The sequence below is a fragment of the Alligator sinensis genome, unplaced genomic scaffold (genome assembly GCF_000455745.1).
Source record: "Alligator sinensis unplaced genomic scaffold, ASM45574v1 scaffold262_1, whole genome shotgun sequence".
NCBI lineage: Eukaryota > Metazoa > Chordata > Crocodylia > Alligatoridae > Alligator > Alligator sinensis.
This window is the reverse complement of record NW_005841904.1, coordinates 3,693,149-3,715,606: the sequence shown is the minus strand read 5'-3', so window position 1 is coordinate 3,715,606 and position 22,458 is coordinate 3,693,149. Positions and strand designations below refer to the sequence as shown.

General features: G+C 44.7%; 2 protein-coding genes across 2 annotated transcripts in view; both read right to left on the bottom strand.

Moving 5' to 3' along the window:
* Positions 1 to 536, bottom strand: part of KNSTRN (kinetochore localized astrin (SPAG5) binding protein) — a 9,217-nt gene extending 8,681 nt beyond the window's left edge. The window contains exon 1 of the mRNA XM_006018535.1: positions 448 to 536. Coding sequence (XP_006018597.1) covers positions 448 to 536 — 89 coding nt within the window. The remainder of the gene's footprint in view (positions 1 to 447) is intronic.
* Positions 537 to 5,361: 4,825 nt separating this feature from the next.
* On the bottom strand, positions 5,362 to 21,867 carry DISP2 (dispatched RND transporter family member 2). Its single transcript, XM_025197763.1, has 7 exons — positions 21,473 to 21,867; positions 18,551 to 18,580; positions 16,179 to 16,302; positions 14,703 to 14,818; positions 13,200 to 13,318; positions 11,653 to 11,750; positions 5,362 to 9,532 (listed from the first exon to the last, which is right to left on the bottom strand). Exons 1-7 carry the CDS (start codon positions 21,865 to 21,867, stop codon positions 6,119 to 6,121), a joined length of 4,296 nt encoding a protein of 1,431 aa, XP_025053548.1. The 3' UTR covers positions 5,362 to 6,118.
* Between the last annotated feature and the right edge of the window lie 591 nt (positions 21,868 to 22,458).

Genomic DNA, 22,458 nt, shown 5'->3' with positions numbered 1-22,458 from the left:
CCCCGCCTCCGCCCCCGCCCGCCCCGCGTGGATCGAGACCGCGACACGCATGAGGCCACGCCAGGGAGGCAGCCGGACCCGGCAACGCCGCCCCGACACACCTGCCCAGCTCCCGCGGCCGTTTGAAATGGGAACAGCCCCTCAACCGCCCCGGGGAGGGAGGAGCAGACTCGCGCGCAGGCGCAGACATCGACGGGAGCCCCGAAGAAGAATGTGGGCGGATGCGCAGAGAGGAAAGCGAAGCCTTACTTTCTCTCCCCGCAGGCAGGCCCGCCCTCACAAGGAAGGGGCAGGAGCGGGATGCCACGTGGGCCCCGCCCTCCCCCAGGAGGGGGCGGGCCCTTCTGGCCGGACGGGGGGAGTTCCGCAGCCGGGGCGGGGCCTGTCGGGCACCGTCCAATCAGAGTGCAGGGAGGACGGGCCAAGGGGCCTCCTAGGGGCGCCTACTCCAAGCCCGCGCTGGGGGTGGGATTAGTGTTCCGTCGGACAGGCGCAGCACTGCGACTCTCTCGGCGCCGCCTGCCGCTGGTGCACATCGTCACCCTGCGTGGGGGGGACAGCTCCTCAGTGGGGAGCTTGATCGCAGTTCTTTGACGTGGCTCGTTGTTGCCCTACCGAAAACAGGCAACACAGCCCCTTCTCACCAGGCACCCGCGCTGCCTGCTTGTTCATGTATTCATTGGTTTGGTTGTGCGCTGTCTAGGCCGATTGAGGCCCCCATGGTGAGGGCAGGGGCTGGTGGCGCTGCCCAGCCAGGACAGTGCGCTGGACACAAGGGTGGGGAACGGGCAGCTCGCCCAGGGGCGCAGGCTGGGGGGAGGGGTGCAGTTCCCCACTGCTGCGCACACCCCCTAGGGAAGGCGTGGGGGAGGGGGGCAACTGTTCCCCGCCATATTTGTGTATGGCACCAATATGTGTTGCTCATTGTGGGCTCAGGACTCTCCACTCTGCAGCCTTTCCCTTGGGAGCCCCATGCCAGCCGCACACCCCCTGCCTGCCCAGCAGCACTGGGGGCTGTGAGTTGTGCCCCCTGCTGCTGTGTGGGCAGGGAACGTGCGGCTGCTGCACAGCCCTCGGGGCAAAGGCAGCAGAGCAGAGAGACCCGAGCCCACAGCAAGGAGCCTGCGTTCACCCTTGCCCACTGGTCCACTCCGGCTGTGGTGGGGATGGGGCAGGGAGGAAAGGCAGACATGTACCATCCCACCCCAGCTGGGTCCATTCAGCTTCCTCCATGGGGCACAGAGGCCCGCCCTGCCCTTGGCAGCAACAGCAGCAGGAGGGGAAGGGGCCCCTCCCCCCCGCCGGAGTCCAGCTTCTGGGACCTGGGGCCCAGCTGTGGGGGAGGAGTGGTATGATGCATTCATGATACATTTATGTTTATAATAGGGTATGAGAGGCCCCCAATTTTCTATTAGCCCAGGGCCCCAGTAAATCTTAATCCACCACTGCCCTGCTCTGGCATACCATTGGAATGACTCCCCTTCTTCACGTTAGGCACATGTCTCCACAGGGTTATAGAGGAGGTCCTGGTTTTCCCACCACATAACTCACACCAGGCCTACTGACAGTTGCATTACCAGTGCAAAGGGGCAGGATTCACTTCTGGATGGGGCAATGCTTATCCTTTGCAGGCTGTTCCCAATTGGCACTAGGGTTACTTGGGATTTTAAGGCAGATACCTCGCCAAGAGACCCACTAGTACAGTTGGAAGGTTATAAGAGCTGGTCTTCTTTGCTCTTTAGTTTTGGCATATAGGAACTGTGACAGGGTAGCTTTTGGGGTATTTGCTTCAGGCATCAGTTTGGGTTTTTTTCTTCCTAAAAATTGTCCCCAACCAGCTCCTATGGGAGTTGGGAGGCCCAGGTTGAATTTCCTGGCTTGACAAAGATTTACTCAGTAGCTGTGCTTAAGTCACTTAATATCTCTTTGAGGCCTCTGTTTTCTTGCTGCAAAATGGTAGGGAAGGATCATAGAAAGTGAGAGCTGGAAGGGACCTCAGGAGGCCACATCTAGTCCAACCCCCTGCTCAAAGCAGGACCAACCCCAACTACATCATCCCAGACAAGGCTTTGTCTACCTGGGTCTTAAAAACCTCCAAGGATGGAGATTCTACAACCTCTCTGGGTAGCCTGTTCCAGTGCTTTATTACTCTCCCAATTGGTGAGAGAGCTTTTCCTAATACCTAACCTAAGCTTCCCTTGCTGCAACTGGAGCCCATTGCTCCTTGTCCTGTCATGTGCCCCCACGGAGAACAGCCCAGCTCCATCCTCTTTGCAACCCCCCCTGCAGGTAGTTGAAGGCTGCTATTCAATCCCCTCTCAGTCTTCTTATCTCTAGACTGAATAAGCCCAGTTCCCGCAGCCTCTCCTCACAAGTCATGTCCCCCAGGCCCCTCATCATTTTTGTTGCGTTCTGATGAACTCTCTCCAATTTGTCTGCATGCTTTCTGTACTGGGGGCCCAGAACTGGACACAGGACTCCAGATGCGGCCTCACCAGTGCCCAATAAAGGGCAAGAATCACTTCCCTCGATCTGCTGGCAGTGCTCCTACTAATGCAGCCCAGTATGCCGTTAGTCTTCTTGGCAACAAGAGCACACTGTTGGCTCATAGCTAATTGTCCACTGTAACCCCCCCCATTCTTTTTCTGCAGAGCTGCTACCCAGCCAGTTGGCCCCTGGCCTGTCCCGGTGCAGGGGATTGTTCTGTCCTAAGTGCAGGACTTTGCACTTGCCCGTGATGAACCTCATGGGATTTCTTTTGGTCCAGTCCTCCAATTTGTCACCCTGAGTCCTAGCCCTACCCTCCAGCATATCTACTCCTTCCCACAGTTTGGTGTCACCTGCAGACTTACTGAGGATGCACTTCATCCCATCTTCCAGGTCATTGATAAAGATATTGAACAAAACTGGCCCCAGGACCGACCCTGGGGCACTCCACTCGATACTGGCTGCCAGGGAATGGTGCTTGGACTGGGTTACTGTTCGCAGTCCTCTGTCCCTTACCCATGTGCTCAGGCATTTTCTCCTGCGAGCATGGGTGGTTGTGTTTTTTAATTAGATTGTAATGAACCTTAGGGGCACACCGGTTCTGAAGAGAACAACTGGATACACAGAAGAGGAAAAAAATGCTGACTTCCTGCCCCTGGGGCAGCAGGCTGGATTCGATGATCCTTCAGGGTCCCTTCCAGCCCAAATGTCTATGAAATCTATGAAACGCCAAGAATTTGCTGGACTGCTTGTGCACTGCTATGTTTCCCTCCCAGCAGGTGTTCCAATAATTAAAGTCCCCCATGAAAACTAAGTCCTGCAATTCGGAAGTTTCTGTCAGTCGCTTAAAGAAGGCTGCATCCACCTCCTCTTCCTGGTTTGGTACTGAAGGCTAGAAAATGGTATTTAGAGGTTTGCTTTTGATAACTGGTTTATAGGTAAAGTAAATATTGCATTAGAACAATAGTCCAGGGCAACAGCAAGGGTTAATTGATTTCTAAAAGCCTGTTTCTGCAAGTTCCCTTAAGGCTCCCAGTATCTGACAGGCAAGCAACAAACAGACACACAGGCTGAGAAATTAAAGACATACCACACTGTTCCATAACATGAGATAAGGTGGCACCAGGTCATAGTGCCCAACTGCAGAGCCCTTGGGATTTCTGGTTTTGAGGAACAGACCAAAGTAGGAGAAGACTAGGAAAGCCCAAATTAGGATGTGTGCATGTTCTGGGCTTGTGAAACAACAAATTATTCTGACAAGACAGAACATGGACTGTATGACGACCACAGAGAGACCAATCAGTGATGTCCAGAAATGAAGAGTCATCACAGGAGGAGAAAAGAATACAAAAAATGGGATTTAAGAATAGCAAAGGGTCTCTGAGAGGGGAACCCAAGGCCACTGTGGACAGAGGGCATACCATCAGACTGTCTCACCCACCCCACTGGGGGGCAGGGGACCTCAGCCTCCAACCTCCAGGCTGCTGACATCTGACATTTGAGAGAGAACCTCAGAGTGAAGTTTGCGTACTGGGCAGACGTATCTTGACTCTGTGCAGCTCTAGGATTGGTAGATGTAAAATTGTTTGCATTATTCTTATCTGCTATCACTGTGTATCAATAAAATTTGCCTATTCTCCAATTTGGAGTGGTCACGGTCAGTCTGAGGGTTTGGATCTGCCTGGGACAAGGTATCTGGGTCATAAATCAAATGCCAACAGGTACCGTGCAGCAGATGCCCACCATGACATCCTTTCTGCTGTTCTCCCTTCTGACTTTTACCCAGAGGCTTTCACCAGGCCTACCTTCCACTTCATACTCCACCTCAGAACATATGTATATCACCTGTATATATAAGGCTGCACCTTCTCCTTGTTTTCCCTTGCCTACCCTTCCTGAACAAGCTATACCCATCTGTGACAATACTCCAGTCATGTGAACTACCTACCACATCTCCATCATCCCAATTAAATCATGTTACCCATCATTTGTATTACATTATGCTTAATTTTCTTGCAGTATTTCATTATTAAAATTGTCACAAAAGTTTCCTTATACTCCTATAAAGGACTTGATACCTTTGGAAGGTGTCCTGAACTTCTCTTGGGCCTCAGACCATCTCTGGGGGTCAACAGTAAGGAAGCTGTGAAATCTCCTTCACTGGAGGCTTTCAAGAAGAGGGTGCGTAGGCATCTATCTTGGAGAGTTTAGGAACAGAGCACCTTGCACTTGTGTAAAACTTGGACTAAATGACTTGACATCCCTTCAAACCTTACAAGTCTATAGTTTATATTAAGTCATTTTTTGTACTTATTATTTAACCAACCAAATGCTGAACAGGTACCCTAGAATTGAAAAGAATAACCAATACGGATCTGGGCTATTGTGAGACAAACTCAAATTGCAAAATAAATACAAACCAAGGGGGTCAGTATTCCAACTTGAGTTTTATGCTCAAGTTCCTGCTGTTACTAACCAGACTAGCCAGCCTGGGTAAGTGTCATGGATAGCTGTCATGAATAATGCCTACCTGCGCTCTGTGGGCATTGGATTCTGGGAGGTACAAACTTCCTCTTGTTGATTTAGTTGGGGAAAAAAACATTAGGCATGTATAACGTGAAGAAAATGAATCATAATTTCTACAGCAAAGGTACCAGGCATCTCAGGTTTAGGAAAGTTTGTCATAACCATTTATTTTTATATTTAATTTTAGAGAGAAAGCTTTTTCTGATTATTTTAACAGATAAAGACAAGAAAGTATTTTTTCTGGTAGAGAAAAAGTAGAATTCAAGATTCATCAGATGTGCAAACTTTAAAAAATATGTTTTTACACTTGTATGGAAAATCCTGGATGGAAACAAGCTACAAAGATGAAAAGCAAACTTCCCAGGTCACAAAGGGGATGGGGACATGGCTTTTTGTCAGGAAAAAATTCCACACTGAAAATTTTAAACAGTATCTGAAGGAATTCCCTAAAATAAAACCAGATGAAATTCCAGTTTGAAATCTCTTTGGGGCTACATTACATATTCTTATTGATAAGTAACAGACCATGCCAGTTAAAAAACACCCATTGACTGGACATCTGAAAACACCTGAATACAATTTTTTTGTAGAGGTTTGTAGACCTAGGTGACTGATAAAAACAGAGATCTATTTCAACAGAAAGGAATTTGTTTAGTCAACACTGGTCATTAGCCAGATTCCCGTTAGTAACAATTATGGACTTGAGGATTTCTCTCTTTTTTTTTCAGTATACAGCAATATGCATATCTCATCATTATTAACTTTCTGTTTAGACTTGACAATAAAACAATTAATTATTGTACAGAGAATGGCAAACAAGATTGACTTGCTGAATCTCATGGTTCTGTTGTGGATGTGGCATGGCCCACTGGAAGGCCAAAGAGCTTGCACTGCGTTAAGATTCATTTCTGCCTCTCAGCTCTTCAATATCAGATTTGCTGGTTCTGTGAAAATGTAAGTATCTTCACAGCTGAAATATATGGAAATATTCCCAGCTCAAACAGGAGTGGGAGGTAAGATTTGATATTTACACATCAGATAGGAGAGTTTTCTTTCCCTTTTGCCCTATAATAAGAGTACTGTTTTCTCTGAGATTTCAGCTGCTCTAACTAGAATTTTGTACACTGGATCGCCTGATCCAAACATCAGGCATGTCTGGTTGGCTATTTGGTAGGACAACCAGACCTTCACTTCCTAATCCCAATCGATTTTTCCATGAAGAGCTGTTTTGCTGCGATGCTGGTGGAGATATGTCAAAAACAGTCTCTTTCAGGTCCAATCTCAGGGTCTCTCTCTTCCCATTCAGGTTACCCCTCTCTGTTTGACTACAGGAATCAGATATCTCTAAGACATCAGGGCAAGAACTGGCTGATTCATTAAGTTTTATGCTCTGCTCAAAATCACTAATAGATGTCTCACTGGAGATATTGAGCATGTTGAAATTGCTGCCAGGAGAACAAAGGCATCTGTGAAGTTTATAAATTTCAGCTGCAGGCAGATTACTGTTTTCTGAGGTATAGTCTGATTGTTGTTGAGCAGCATCACCAGAGCACTGGGGTTTATTTAGCTGCCCTTCATTTTTCATGTTGGCTGGATGACGGTCCTGTATGGATGCATCCCAAGCCTTTGGACCATATTTTTGACATCTGCAATCTCTGCAAAGTCTCTCTCTATGAATTTCTGCTTCTGCTCCTGAGCTGCTATGCTTGTAAGGAGAAGATGTTTGCAAGGCTGGACACTGACAAAGACCTACTTGTTGGTTTTCAAGGGGCTCCTGCATATTTTGTCTATCTCTTTCCAGAGAAGGATGAATTCCCATCTTGGGACATCTACTATCTTCAAGCTGCATGTCCTCGGACAGGACTGAAGGACGGTTGGACAACTTACTTGTGGAAGTGCTGTTGTCAAAACTGTCACTCAGTTTTCTGGCCAAGGGCTGGAGTTCATACTGCTCATTTGCAGTGTTGGACTCCTGCACCTTCCGTAATCTGTTTGGATTCTCACTTCTACCACAGGCAAAGCTGCCATTCAGCCTAGTGTCATCAGAGTAGTCTTTGAGGGCATGGGCACAAGGCCAGAGGATCTGACCACAGTTCTTCTCTGGGCCAAAGAAGCAACAGAGAGACTGGAAAAAAAAACTGGCAAATCCACAGCTGATACACTTGATCATCATTATGAAAATCCCCAGCTTCCTGTATGCCAGCACTGTTGCAGGCAACATTATGATACCCGCAGAAAACAAAGCGGAGGCAGCCATGGCAGTGGCACAGCTCATCTGCTTCAGAGAGAAGGCCACTCGGCTCAGACGATCAGAGTGAGGGCACAAGTGGTAGGAAATACAGTAGTTCACTGTAAAGTCAGTGGAGAGGCCCACTGCTGCTGAAATGAAGAGAGACTCCACTGCATTGAGCTGCCATTCCAATAGGACCAAAAGCCCAACAGTTACCAGTACAGTGCCTGTGATAGCCATAACAGAGAATATACTAAGAAGAACATTCCAAGTGGTGAGCAACAGCACTACAAACGAGATGGCTATGGACAGCCCCATAACCACCATTGTCTCTGTGCTAAGACTGTTTTGGAGATTATATAGCTCGAGTTTACTAGTGAACCATCCATTCTGAAGCCCCACAGGGGCAGTCTTCATTTCCTCTGTTATCCAGAGATCAATTTCATTGTAGAATCGTTTGGCTTCACTGTAGTTGAAGCTGTAGTGGTAAATAGTTTGAAACTGTAGCACCATGGCAGCTAGGTTTCCCTCTCCATCAAATCTGAGGCCGAGGTCATATGTTTCATCCTCCCCTCTGCCTTGTTCCATGATCATAATTTTTATGCAGTGCAGGAAGACTTCGCTTCGGTATGGGAAAGTGAAATGGTTACAGCAGAGGTTGAAGCTGTGGTCTCTTTGGGAGCACTGTCGACTATCCATCCACCTGAGAAACTCCTCCATGAAACACACTGTGGACTTTTGCTCAAGGTCTGGATAATAGAACGTTTGATTCTTCACATTTTGGCAGAATTCCAGGAGCCACTTCTGAGCTTCAGGCTTCTGGATTGTAAATGTCGTGTCTACCACCAGTGTGCCATTGCTCTTTGGATTGAAATGATCCCCATTGTCCACAGGCAGTATTCCCCAGACTATAGTGATGGGCATGTGTTGTCCTTCTCCATGCTCCAACCTTTCAAACATGAACTGGTGACAGTATTCGGCATCATATCTCTCAAAGGGGTGGCTTAGCCTAAACACCTGGACAGAAGGTGTCTCTAAAGTGGGAAGTTTTAGCTTAGGGTTAAAACAGGATATATAGGCACCTCCTATTGCTAAGGCTGCAAACCAGCAGATCCAGATATAACGAAACTTTATGACACCACATGGAAGAAGCTTTTCAAATAATAGCTTGGAGGTTTCACACCAGGTATTTTGAAGGCCACGGAATATATGATGAAGAAAGAGAATGACTCTCTTGTGTCCACTGTTGTTCCAGTAATCTTCTGGCTTATAAATGCAGTTTGTTGCTATGTAGCGTTCATACAGCACAATGGAGGAAGGGAGCCAAGTCACCATGAATATTAAATTCACCAGTACAGAAGTACCCATGTAGATGGCAAAGCAGCGGATGGCAATGATATTGCTCATGTAGCTGGCATAGAAAGCAGCACCTGTTGTAAAGCAGGATGTCAGCATAAGATACCCAAAGTGGTGCATGGTTTGTCTCATCCACTGCAGGAGGCCAGCAGAAGGATTTTGGCTTTTGTTGAGGCTCCAGAGGTCAAAAAAGACAAAGGTGTGATTGGCACAAATACTGCTGAGAATGATGACTGCTGTCAAGTTTACAAAAGGGAAGTAGGTGAATTGGAAGGCCACCTTATACAAGAAGTACGATATCATCAAAGAACTAACAACAGCCAAAAGGACCATAAAAGTTACAAATATTGAGCGTAAATAAAAAGATATACTTAGAAAAATGGTTAATATGGCCAGGACTGGATACCTGTTATCGAGTAAAAGATAGTGCCTGAAAAGCTTTTGTTTAAGACCCAGGTCCATTCCTGTAATTGATGTGTAATTATCAAACAGGTCCCATGATTCAAGGTTGTCCAGATAGATTCTCATCATAGATGTACCTTTTCTTGTTGGCAAAAACAACAGGCTGTATTTGAGTGATGGTACTTGATACTCCATTGTCTGAGGACTGAGAAAGTCTCTGTCAACCAAGAAGTGGAGAAGCTGGTAAATAGCATTGAATTGGGTGCATTTTTCTGGGAGTTTGGCACACTGAGAATGTTTCTCTCTCACAGTCCTGGGACCTAGGCAAGAAGGGGTAAGGATGCCTTTGTGGTAGTCTGGGGCACAGGAACGAAGCAGGATCAATGTGTGGGAGATGTCTGCTTGGGTTATCTCCAAACAAGAAGACCTATTGTACAGGACAGCTATATAGTTACCCAGAGACCAACTTGGGCAGCATTCATTGGCTTCAGTACGTTGACAGAGATCTTTAAAATGAACGTGAGAGCGGATCTGCAAAAATGGCCAAGAAGATATCACATTAGACCTTCCCTATACAGGGTTCATCTTGTTCCCACCACCCGACTTTATATAAAATGTTGTTTAACTTCCTCCCAGGAATCTTCCCTTCCTCACCACATTTACAAACCATGTCTCTTCATCCTCCTGTTGACAGAATTCAAGATACTATAGACATGGAAATAAGACGTCTAGACAGCACTTTCCCCAAAACTCAGTACACATCCTCAGTTATATATTTCTTACCGTGGCTAATCTCCAAAATGTGACCCTTCTTCAAGCCATTGTTTCCCCCCTTGTAACAGTAGTTTTCCTCACTGCTACTCATCTTCTGGCTCAGGATGAGAAGGGAGACAATTATTTTGGCTTTTCTTCCCCTCTTCCCATTATCCTTTTAGTCTTAGATGTTTTTCTCTTACTCCAGTGATGTTCCCTGGAGGATGAGATCTGGATACACGGCTATCCCACTATAGGCTAGTCTAGTGGTTCTGTGTTTTAGACCCACAAAATCCCTTGTTAGACTTAAGGCACCCCTTGGAAAATGCCAGTTCTTAGTTTTCACTCATTTATTGACTAAAGAAAAATAATAGAGCAATTCTTCTGTTGTAAACTGCTCAGAAAAGTCACAGCAAGTCACAATGTTTTTAACAATATGGATTCATATCTGAAATCTCTAGATTTACTCTGTGAATCATGTGTAGGTATTTGCACACCTAATAGTATAAATATTGTGTAGCACCCTGTGACACCCTTAAAATAATCTCATGGCATCTCATGGTGATGCGGCACCCTGATTTTGAATCCTTGTTCTAGTCAGTGTTCAACACTATTTCCCCATTATGGGCCAAATATTGCTTTATTTCCTTTTCCATGTTCTTTTTGCCTTGCACCTATATAAACAGCAGATATGTCCAAACCTCTTTGGAAGACTTTCACAATCTCTCTCTATCAGATACTTACTGAGATTCTCTTACCATCACTAATAAATTAGATGTAGTCAAGCTAATTTATTGTCTTACAATTATGATCTGCAAGAGACCACAGTGCCATTGCAACTAGCACTGGACTGGCAGTTTGTAATATTAAGACTGGTCATATCCAGTGCAGTCCTATTTGGCTGGAAACAGGCCATCTGGCTTACCTGTCCTTACATGACCATTTCTAACTTAGGGTGCATTTGCAGTATGGTCACTGCTGTGTTGCAACTAGTGTAGACACACCTAGACTAACTAGCTTGGATACTGCTAGCAAGGTAGCTACTTTTTGGATTTTTCTGTCCACACTGAGTGACATGCTGCTGCTATGGCTTCACTGCTACCAGTACTCAAAATAGCTGTTAAAGCTAGTTTGATTATGTCCACCAAGCTGCCATCAAAGCAGTGACTTAAAAATAAACATGCCCTTGCAGAGAATACCAAACTTCTGGAGATGTAACCTTCAGAAAATCTGATCCTTTATAGTTATTAACAGTGGCGATGTATAGTGGGTGCACATGCACCCCCTGACTGCAGAGTACCTGGGCAGGTGGGCAGGCAAGAGCACTGGTGCCCCCCCGAGAGCACTGGTCCGGGAGTGCGCCAAGAGAAGTGGTCCCCCCCGTGGCCTATCCCCCCAACCCAAATGTGCCAGTGGTGTGCCTGGAAGTGCCAATGGCACGCTGCTGCCAGTTGCAGATTGGCGGGATCAGCTGCAGGGGACCTCCCCCCTGGGCCTGTGGGATCGGCCGTAGGGGTAACCCCTCCCGGTCGCTGACTGTCCACTGGGGGGGGGCAAGTGCCCCCCTGACTCAGGAGACACCAGTTGCCCATGGTTATTAAAGATCTTATGGTCCTTTTCACAAACCTATGTAATCTAATTAATCCTAGTGTTTGAAATGTCAGCCTAGTTCCAATGATGCCACCTTAAATAGTCTACAGTTTCTGGCCCAAACTGTTGATATGCACTGCTTTTCAACCCTACAGCAACTGAATATTGGTGGCAGATAGAATATGCTTTTGCATCATCCTGGATGAAAGATGCTTTCTGTCTTATATTACCACTTTCCCACATGCCTTAAAGGTAGAGATTGACTGAAAAGAGAAGTATATGTATGTGCTCCAAATGACATTACTAACCTTCTCCTGTTCAATTTGACACATGGACTGAATAGCTTGCAAGTTCCATAAGCTTCCAGCAGTTGTGGACATAAATACCAGCTGGGAATAACTCTTTTCTGAAAAACAGAAATATAGCCATGAAAAAAACAGAAATCTGTACTCCATGAAGGATCAGCCAGGCTGGTTGGAAGTTACTATGGACAAAAAGTTACTCTAGCACTACCTGTAAAACTACTGATGCACTTTTTATTAAGTGAAAAAAACCCACAGAGCTTGTGGCTGCTAGTGAAGGGCAAGGTTACATTATGTCTGCTTTGACTCATAGGAACAGACATTACACATACGCCAATATAAATGATCAGAAACCAGTTCAAATCTGTAACACAACAGAAGTTGCACATAACAGAACAGAGCACATAAACCGCTTTCAAAATGGCTGAAACTGGTTTAAGATAAACCTGGATGGATGTAGTATCAGACTTAACTGATTTAGGTTAAATTTGTTTATTGAACTTCTGTCCCAGCTCCCCTCCAGATTCAAGTTAATTCACATCCCAGGATGCTTTGCACCTCCCTGCACCCCTCCCCCCCTTTGCAGGGTGGGCAGGGTAGCCTTGGCCCAAGCTGTCTGCTCCAGCAGAGCTGGGAGGCATGCTCTAGCACTCTCCAGTTTCTAGCCTGGGCCACTGCAGGTATGGGGCTGCATTTCAGGAATCGAAAGTGAATGTCTGATCACGTGCTTATTGGTTAAATATATGTAGCTCAGACTAACCTGTGAAGACTGAACTGATTCAGCCTGGGGCTTTTTGACTGTCTGTACTTAGCTGTAGTCTGCGTACCATAACTGTCAACATCAGAGAGGTAAGGACATAAGGTTCTCTAAATATCCTTTTTAGGCTATGAATTTCGTCTCTGTGGAGAAACTACTGTGGCTTAGATTATGATTCCTATCACAGAAAGTTGGAAAGATTGAGGGGCTGAGGAATAACCAAAAGCTCTAAAGATCCTGACAAATGAAGCACTTCCTTAAGATGGTAAGTAAGAGCAGAGCTTTTCTTTTCAGCTTTTTTCATTTTCTATACATGTTGGGGACAAGAAGGGTGAGAGATGCAAAATTGAGAGAAATCAGATACTTTCCCCCTCATTTCCAAACAACTGTTTCTGAAAACATTGAATTTTGTAAGGATTTTTTAAACATTTTCAATCTTTTTAAAAATGGAGAATTTCTTCCAAAATGATTTTTTGCAAAAAAAAAAAAAAGTCAGGTTTAGGTGAAGACAAATTTTTCCATGAAAAAACTTTCCATGGAAGAATTTCAAACAGTTCTACCTACAGCTAGGTGGTGAGGTTTAATATGTTAAGGTTTGCAAAAAAAGATGTGACATTACTAAGTGAAAGGCACTTTGGAACACACAGAATTTAATTATATCTGACTACTTTAATATTTTCAGAGCAAGTCTGCATGTCCTGAGCATGGCTTCTCCCAGCTTTATTAGGAAATACGGGAAGTTTCTTGTATTTCTTGGTAGTTATCCTTCGAAATTCTTTAATGAGAATTTCCTTACCTGGGGGGCCACAAAAGAAACCATCTTTTCTATAGTCTTGCTCCACCATCCTCCGTGTCCTTGATTCCTGTTCTCCATGGATAGTCCTTTGCCCTCTGTTAATGCCTGTGTCACCATACCTAAAAAGAGATCATCATTTCTCTTTTATGGAACAGCAGGATTTTCCATTTGTTTGCAAGCTCTGTGATTAACTATCCATTCGTTATCACAACAGGAAAACATGCTTTTATGAGACACACAGCAATAAGAATGGCCATTGGCATAAAATAGTATATATCTTGGAGCACAGAGTTTCAATGCAGGACAATCATGCAGGTTTGACTGCGAGAATTTGCAATAATATAAATGAGATTATAACAAGTAATTTTGCCTGATTCAGCTGCTTTAACCAGTTTAGCATAATTTTCAAGAGCAGCTAAGTGACTTAGGATCCCACCTATTAGGCATCTAAGTGAACTTAGGTGTCTATGTGCAATTCTATTCCACCCTATTCCACCCTATTCAAGTAGAGAAAATCCATTTGTAACACACCATCATTTTACCCTTAAGATTAAGCCATAAAAAAGCCATGAGGAGGAGGACTCACCCACCTTTTTATTAACAGTTTTTTCAGAGACTTGAGTAGGGAGGAGTAGACTCATACTTAGGCACCTACATTTATTTATGTGCCTAGTAGATAAAATGGAATATGGGCCTAAGTCTCACTGAAAACAAAGGGGATTTAGGCTCCTAAGCACCTTAGTCACTTTTGACAATGCGTTTTATACTGTCAGTTGGATACTTTTGCAAATGTTATCCATTAACTTTACAGCCAAACAAGGTTCCCTTTAAGGTGAGCGTGTGCACAGCTGCGCACAACTAAAAGTGTGGCCACGCTCAGCCTTTTCAAGGCCACGCACCAGGAGAGGCTGGGGTGGGAGCCTGGCGCAGGCTCCGCTGGCTCCGGGGAAGTGCTTCACTCCCCCGCATCAGGGCTGAGGCCATGCGGTGGGGCAGAGCAGTGTCCCGGAGCTGGCAGAGACTCACTTGGGGCAGGCAGCAGCTCCTCCCTGAGGTGAGGCAAAGAAGGGATGGAGCCTGGCGCGGGGGGCTGGTGGGGGGCTGGTGCAGGCTCCGCCGGCTCCAGGGAAGTGCTCCACACCCTAGACCTGATGAGGGGGAGCGGAGCACTTCCCCGGTCCAGCCCCCAGCTCCAGCCTTCGACCCCGAGCCCCAGCCTCTGGCCCCCAGCCTCTCGGCTCCAGCCTCCGGCCCCCAGCCTCCAGGCCCTAGGCCCCAGGCCCCAGCCCCCGGCCTCTGGTCCCCAGCCCCCTTCGATAAGTGTCCCATGCTGGACTGAGGCGGCGTGCTCATGGATCGAGGCGGCGTGCTCACGGACCGCTACTCCTTAGAGGGAACATTGCAGCTGAATACAGCCAAACTAAGAAGTCTCAGCAGAGGTCATGCAGGCTCATCAATGCATTCTGAGCCCCAAACCCCACAAAAACTACTAAGTCTACACACCTGTTCTTCTCAGTATAGGGAGAAAGTAAAAGGGCCTTCTTATAGCCCGTATGGCTTTGCATATTCTTCCAGACAATGAGCTTTCTGCCAATGTCAGTATCTCGAGGCTCAAATCCCTAGAGACAAGCAAAAGGTTTTATTAATTTATAGTAGTGGAGCTTTAGTTTAGCATAACATTGCTTAATCCATCTCCTATACGTCTCTTGTCAGACACAGGAAGTGACTGGGATTATTTGAATCTGATCATATTTTATGAGGCATAGACAAATTGAATTTCTACTGGAAAGGGACCTGAAGTCCATCTTAGAACCTACTGGGAGATGCTAGAAGCAAAGCAGAGTAATTCAACAGACATTAGCGCCTCTCAGAGAAAGCCATACTAATGCACAGTAGAATTAGTCTGCTGCACATTAGCATCACCTAAAAGATGTGCACCATCGCTACTGCGCAGTACCGCTGATTACGGCATATTAAGTTAGTAGCTGTTATTACAGATACTAAATTTAATGCACTGTAATTACGGTGCATTAATGCACATATAGACATGGCCACAGAGATGTAATTTCTCCTTTCCTTTTTGGCCTGTGACAAGCTGCCCAGAGTTGAAACTGAACAGGTCAAGCAGGATTTCCTTCATCTTCTCTAGATAGGGGGTTTCAACCCAAATCAACACTAGTGAAAGAAGGATTTCTTTTCTTCCACCTTCACAGTCTGTGCCCATAGCAGGACTTTGGCCACAGGATTCCTTCTATCAGTCCTGGAAATCTGTTCTGCATCTCATGCTAGAACCTGAGAAAGGTTTATTTTTTTCTGAGGCCTTTTTTGTATTAGATGAGAAGAGAGAAATGTATTATGAAACAGATATTTGTAGAAATATCTACAGATATCTGCAAGGATAAACAACCAAGAGAGAGAGGAACTATTCAGGAAGGGCAAAAAGCAGTACCTCTAGGAACACGTTGAACGAGCAAAGGAAAGTTAAGGCTGAACAACAAGAAAAATTTTTTAATGGCAAGGTCTGTTCAACAGTGAAAGGGTCTTCTAAGGGTACTCAGAAAGATCTTTCTTTAAAGTCCTTTAAAATTATGACCAGGACCAGAAAATATGCTGCAGAGAACAATCCTGCCCTGACTAAAAGGGATGGATTCTGCATTTTGCATCATAAGAGCAAGGGCTGCAGATTTTTTTGTGGCATAATACTCTTCCAGAAGCTTTGGATATGGTATTTCTGAGACTGATATGATGTACAGCAGATTGGTAATAGATGTTGTTGTGCATTCTGGAGGAATCTGAGAGGTGGTGACTTTAACAACCTTATGTGTTTCCTGGCTGCCCCTCTTCTCCATCCAGTTCCAAAGAAGGTGGGAAGAATGTAACAGTTTTACGTTGCCGTATGAAACCTTCAATTATTGTTGCAATGATTAATTTTGCCTTTATGAATGATGTAGATGGCTTATACCATTGGTGAGGACTTACCATCAAGGGCTCTGCAAAATCTGGCAAATTTCCAACTAGCAGGCCAGCTAAAGTACAAACCACAACTGTCACTGAACAGAGCACCAGGACAGCTACAGGCCACTCAGCAATCACCTGGGAATAACTGGAAGCAACACAAGAAAAGAAATATAGCTGTTAGCTCACTGGTGATATTAAGTTAGATATTAAGCACAATGTTAGAAAAAGGAAATTAAATACAACAAAGGCTTCCTGGTTTTGGAATATATTTGTGGAAAAGCTTAGGGGATGTAGTTCAATGAATAATGAAAATGTTGTCTCCAACTGGATGTTTACATGTAGTTCTAATTAACTTGCGTAATTGCATTCTCCTTCCCTCCATTTCCTTGCTTTTTCAATTGGAAATAATAAAAACCAGGCACTTGCATCCTAGGGCAAAATAAGCCTGTAAATATTTAACTGAAAAAGATTCCCTCTGAGAAGGCTTTTTCTCCGCTTCTTTTTGTTGTGCAGACCAAACTATCAGCTGCATGAAGTCAAGTGCGTAACTGATGAAAAGGGGCATGAAACCGCAGATCTCACTAGGATACTCACAGTAGGTAATTAACTTGTAGAATTTCTGCCACAAGATGGTACTGAATCTTGCTAAAATCTTGCTTATATTATTCAGTGTATGAGTATATATCTGGAAAAGGACTCTTTTGCTGATATGCATTGTATTTTCACTCTAAGGGTTTGCCAATATAGCTATACTGGTAGTCTATACCAGCACATCTTTTCTAGTGCAGCCTAGACCCAATTGCCTGGAGTTTTTTGTACTTTCTTTAGAAGTACGTGGAACAAGCTGTTGTTGGAGACAGGATACTAGACTAGACACCCCTTAGTCAGATCTGGTAAGTTTCTAAATATTTCTGGTCTTCTGAGGTTTAAGAATTATTATTGAAGGGGATTACTATTGAATGTTATGTTCAGAAAACTCAGGCTTATGGCGGCTATACTGAGGGGCTTCAATTGTGAGGTATAATGCACTTGCCAGCCCAGTCCTTTGCCTTTTTTGAGCCAGGAGGTGCAGGCACAAGACACGTTTACACCAATGTAATCTGCCTTCACACCAGTGTGAACATGGAAAAGCACGTAATGTGCAGATCTTTAATCATTCTCCTTCTTTTCTAAGGAGGAAATTTGAGGAAAAGAGGTCAGGAAATAAGGGTGACTGGTAATATTTTCATTTGTCTTTTCTATTAAATATGTGCTTTTTTGTAAAATGTACCTAGATTTGCAACAATCATTTTTCCATCATGAATTATTCCTCTTCACTCAGAGATTGCATCTTGCAGCATTTTACACCTCTTCAAAATATAGTCATCTAAATTTAATTTGTAGAGCTTCTGGTACATTAATATATAAAGAACTAGGACACACTACATAGAGACTTGAAAAGCAAGTCTCTACCACCAAAGACCATGAAAAACAAAGTTCGGAGGCTGTTAGTACTATTTCCTTCACACAGAGCTATCTTGGGCACATCTACACGTCACCCTGTGACAACGTAGCGATGTACTACATCACTGTATGGCATGCTATGGCAATGTAGCTTTCGTGCAGGTCTACATGTGATTGCCAATTACGTCATCGTAGCAGCATGCTCCCCTAGTATAGCATTCCACTACGGCAACATAGTGGCAAAATCTAACCATGTACCATGTGCACGGTGCAGTAACCGCCTGTACTGCAGCGTGCTTTATTATTTCCAAAAGGAGGTACTAAAGCACAGCACCGTAGCAATGTCACTGTATGGAGATGTGCTGATGTATCCCCTGTGTCTCAAAGTGTTCCAGTTCTCAGTTCTGAAATGCAAGCTCCATGTGAATCCATTGCAACCTCTTAACAGCAACAACATTAGTGTTATATTTTATCCATATGTCTTAGTGTCACAGCACTTTACCTGGCAGATAACAATTATTACAGGGAGAATGAAGGACTAAGAAGTGGAGTGACTTGCTAAGGTCTCTTGAAAAGGTAGTGACAGAGGTGTGCATAGCATTCTGCAGGTTTCCTGACTCCAAGGCTGGCAGGCTGCTTCCTTGGTCTTGCTTTAGTCCAGAAAAGAAAAACACATAACAGTGTTGGATGAGCCAGAGGTAAGTCCTGCTCTGCGAAAAGCTAGATAGACAACTCAGTGTTGTCTGAATACAAGTTAAATTTGTTTCACAAACAGAAGATGACCTTTCTAAACAGATGGGAAATCCTTAATGTGGAGCTCTGACCTTGCCTCTGAGGCTTCTCCTATCTGGGATGTCACTGGGAATAATATGCTGTGTTTCCTAATAGCATGGTAGGAGAACAGTGATAACAGGGTAGAAAAGCAGAAAAGCATTTGATATTAAACATACCTTTTTGGCATCCTGAAGCCTTTGTCATGTCTGCAGAGAGAAAGAGATTCATTGGTGCATTATTTTAGTATGAAACTGAGTGCTATGCTGCTCATAAGCAAGTTAACCCTTTCAGAGACTGAAAAACAACAAATGATGCAGCACATTTCCAGCTGGGAAAAGCTGCAGCATGAATTTAATACTCTAGTGAACAGCACAACCTCTCACCAGCATTCTAGAGATGTGTAGATTAAGGCTTGAATCCCAGTCCTAGTTAATAGTTTTATGGAAAAAAATCTACAGAATTTAATTTGGCTATAATATAGTCCTGTGGGAATTACATCACTATTCTCTGTACACTCAAATCTAAAGAGTTTAATATTTCGCTTAATGATTTTTTGACCATTCAATAACAAAGGTTCAAAATTATGGTTCAAAATACAGTTTATTGTTCAATACTATGGGACTTTTACATAAGGGTCAACATTATATGCCTGTTGGGTTCTTTTCAGTGGACAATGTTTTTAGTGGAGGGCCAGTAGGGGTATGGAGCTGCTCAGAACCATTTGCCAGTGTATCCTTCAAAGGTGGATATTTTTTATTTCTAGTTGCACGGCTCCATGCACTGCTTTGGAAACAAAGCCTCCTTTAAGGATTCCAGGGTTACTGGAAGGTAGCTAACAAACCTTTGAGTGTGAGCTTCCCACCTGCACAGCAACCAAAGCCACATTCAGATCTAAAGGGCCTTTCCTTCTTCTCTGCCATTTCCCTTAGCTATAAAACCTTATGTCCTCATTCTGGACTGTCCTACATAGCAATGTGCTATCATACGGAGCACTTCCAGCTGTATGGCAACAGCTCTATAGGAGTGGAATGGATGGCAGGATGGTAAAACTGAGCAGCAGAATTTGCAAAGCAAATGGAAAGACCCCAGAGAATGGAAAGAGGTCTACTTGGTGGTGTGTGTTAATTTATCAGTAAATCACTTACCACTTTCTTCACTGGACTAATATGCTCTAGTTTTGGGGGGCTGGTTTTGCCTTGTATTTTAAACAATGGTTACAGTCAGCACAGAAATGCATTTCTATTTTATTTCTCTCTCACTCATTTTTGCATTAGATTTGCTGAACCATAGAATACTGTTATTTAATCATTTTTCTGACTGCCAGAGCTGCAAAATCTGCCAGGGCTCTGCAAATCTTGCTGTGTCTGCTGCTGAAATAACCTACTATAGAAAATTAAACCAACAGTTTTGTTGACAGTGTGTGAGGTAAAATAGGATTCAGGTCACACTCCTATGGCTGCAATAGCTCAACAATATAACTCAGGGGTGGGCAATTATTCTGGGCTGAGTTTTGGCAAGCCATCAAGGGCCATATGACAGGCAGCCAGGGGCACATACATATTTTCTAAATTTTTTAGGGGCCCTGTGAGCCGGATACAATGGCCTGGTGGGCCACATTTGGCCCATGGGCCGCATTTTGCCCACCCCTGATATAACTGGTCTTTCTCTGTTAACACCTATAAACTGAGAACATAAAATGAGCCTTGGCCTGTACCCGTGTGTTGGGGTAGAGGTTCCAAGCATTCTCTCTTTCCAAGGTGCCTGTTAACATGGTATTGAAGGGTTTGTCAGTGCCAAGAATGCTCCTAAAAAAATCATATGAAGCCAAGAAGTGCGGTGGTAGGTGGAGGAGAGTAGTGGTATATTATACCAAATTAAAGGTTGTATCCCATGTGGAGTCTCTGAGCATTGTTACAGTGCTTCCAGGAACAGGGCTGCCTCAGGAGCAATGCCCCTGGGAGCAAGTGATAATATGCAGCTTTCCCTTATTTCAGTACAGGCAGTGACTTGAAGTCACACATTAATTCTCAGAGGGCAGCTATTTACCTAAGGGCTTGTCTATATTGTGGTGGCTGCATGTCTTAGCAGGGACACCCCTGAGTACACTTTGCCTACACACTCTTGCTTGCACACTCCATACTAAAAGTACACTACCGAGGTTGCTCAAGGGTCATCGCTAGTGGCTGCTGTCAAACACACTGGAGACTGAGGTCTTGCAGGAAACTGCAGGGGATGGCCTCAGACCAGCCCTTCTGATATGTCTCCAGTGTTGCCAACTCTCATGATTTTTGGTGTTGTCTTTAAAGTCTATGCTTTGGGAATGTGAAAAATGTAGCTTTCTTTTATATATATTTATATTTATGTATATATATAAAAGAAAGCTAAATCGTTCACATTACCAAAGCACAGACTTTAAGAACAATGCCAAAAATCATGAGAGTTGGCAATACTGTGTCTCCAAGTGTAGACTGTGGCTGTGGCAGTGGGAGGGTAGAGCATGCTAAGTAGTGCCACTACAATGTAGAAATACCCTTAAAAATAATTTTTATGATCATAACTGTGCCATGAGAGGTAGCTCTCCTGTTCTGATGGAACATTCCTTCTCCCACAAAGGAAACTCCACAAGTTATTCAGGAGTCTCCAGCACCTTGGCACCTGCATAGCATACATTATAGATCTCAGTCACACTGAAATTCTTCCAGACCAAAGGACATGTGACAGATTTTTTAAGATGTAGAAAGGAAATGGAGAACAGCAAAATAAAAGTCACGGCTAGATCAGAAGGTCCTGGCACCAGCTGGGAGACTACTGGTTTTATTTACTGGAGTTCTTTTAATGGAATATCACAATTTCTCTGGTTCTTATGAGTCACACAGGTGCTAGGAGCTGCTTGTGCATCATATTCAAAAGCTAGGGATCAAAGCACTGCCCCCTCTATGCACCTATGGGGTGCATGTAGCTAAAAAGGAAGTAAGGAGCTGGCAAAGCTGCAGTCCTCCTCCTTTCGCACCAGTCCCCAGGCTATTCCCAGTCCCTTTACCCCATACAAAGAGAGACCATGAGTAGCCCTCTGACCTTTTGCATAAACCTTGGCTTACCTGACTGTTACAATGTGGTGCTGTACTGTCCGTGATTGATGCTGGTCATGTGACCACTGTTTCCAATGACTTTCAGGGTTTTCATGGTGAGGAGCTGGCAAGGGATCCCCGCTGGAATGGTGAGAACACAAGGTGGCTCTCTCTCCATGCCCGGGTAGTGGGGGCAAAGCATAGCTGCCTCTAGGCTCTTGCTGGTTGCAATGGTAATACAAGTGATGCTGATGTGAATCCTGGGAACTGGATGGCACCTGGCCATTGGCTTGGGTGGAGATTGGTCCAAGCATGCAGCTGGAAGAAGGTAAGTGATCTCTCACCAAGCTGGGAGATGCAGCAATTGGACAGTGATGGACTGGACAACCTCTTTCCCAGGGCACTTCACTGTGGCTTGGTTCCATCTTTCTGATTTCTGGCACAGTAAGACAGGATTGGCAAAGTTCTGGGTTTACTTTTTCTCTGTAAGAGCAAAATGAGGGGTTTTAATATATAGCTAAGAGATGGAAAGGCTCTGCAAGAGATTGCATCTCCCAATCTAAAGATTTTTATAGATTAACAGATTTTCAACTCAGAATGAACCAGTATGATCACCTTGTCTGCCCTTCTGTGGGACACAGGCTGTGAGACCTCACCCAGTTTTTTCTACATCAACTCCAGATCTTATGGTTGGACAAAGAAGATATTATCTTTAGAAAGACATCCAGGTTTGATTTAAAGCAGCGGTTTTCAAACTTTTTACACTTGAGGCACCCATCATTTGACTTGAGGCCCTCCATAACTTTTGTGAATGGAGCAACACCCCATTTCAAAAAATTAATTTATTACAGTGCTTAGCTCATTGCAGAGGGGTCAGGAAGTGGAGGCAGGCCTGGGACCAGGCTGGGAAGAGCCTGAGCTTGGCCTTATCTCCTCATACCTGCCTATCTCCTCATACCTCCTGGATCCCTTCAAAAGATATTGCAACTTGCTAGCCTGCCCTGGCACCCTGTTTG

Excerpts from the sequence above, each read along its gene's own strand:
- DISP2 (XM_025197763.1), bottom strand. The coding sequence starts at position 21,867 with ATGGAACCAAGCCACAGTGAAGTGCCCTGGGAAAGAGGTTGTCCAGTC. Across the intron at positions 18,581-21,472 it reads CACCACATTGTAACAGTCAG|ACATGACAAAGGCTTCAGGA; the intron begins GTAAGCCAAGGT and ends TTCTCTCTGCAG. Across the intron at positions 11,751-13,199 it reads TTTCTTTTGTGGCCCCCCAG|AAAAGAGTTATTCCCAGCTG; the intron begins GTAAGGAAATTC and ends TCTGTTTTTCAG.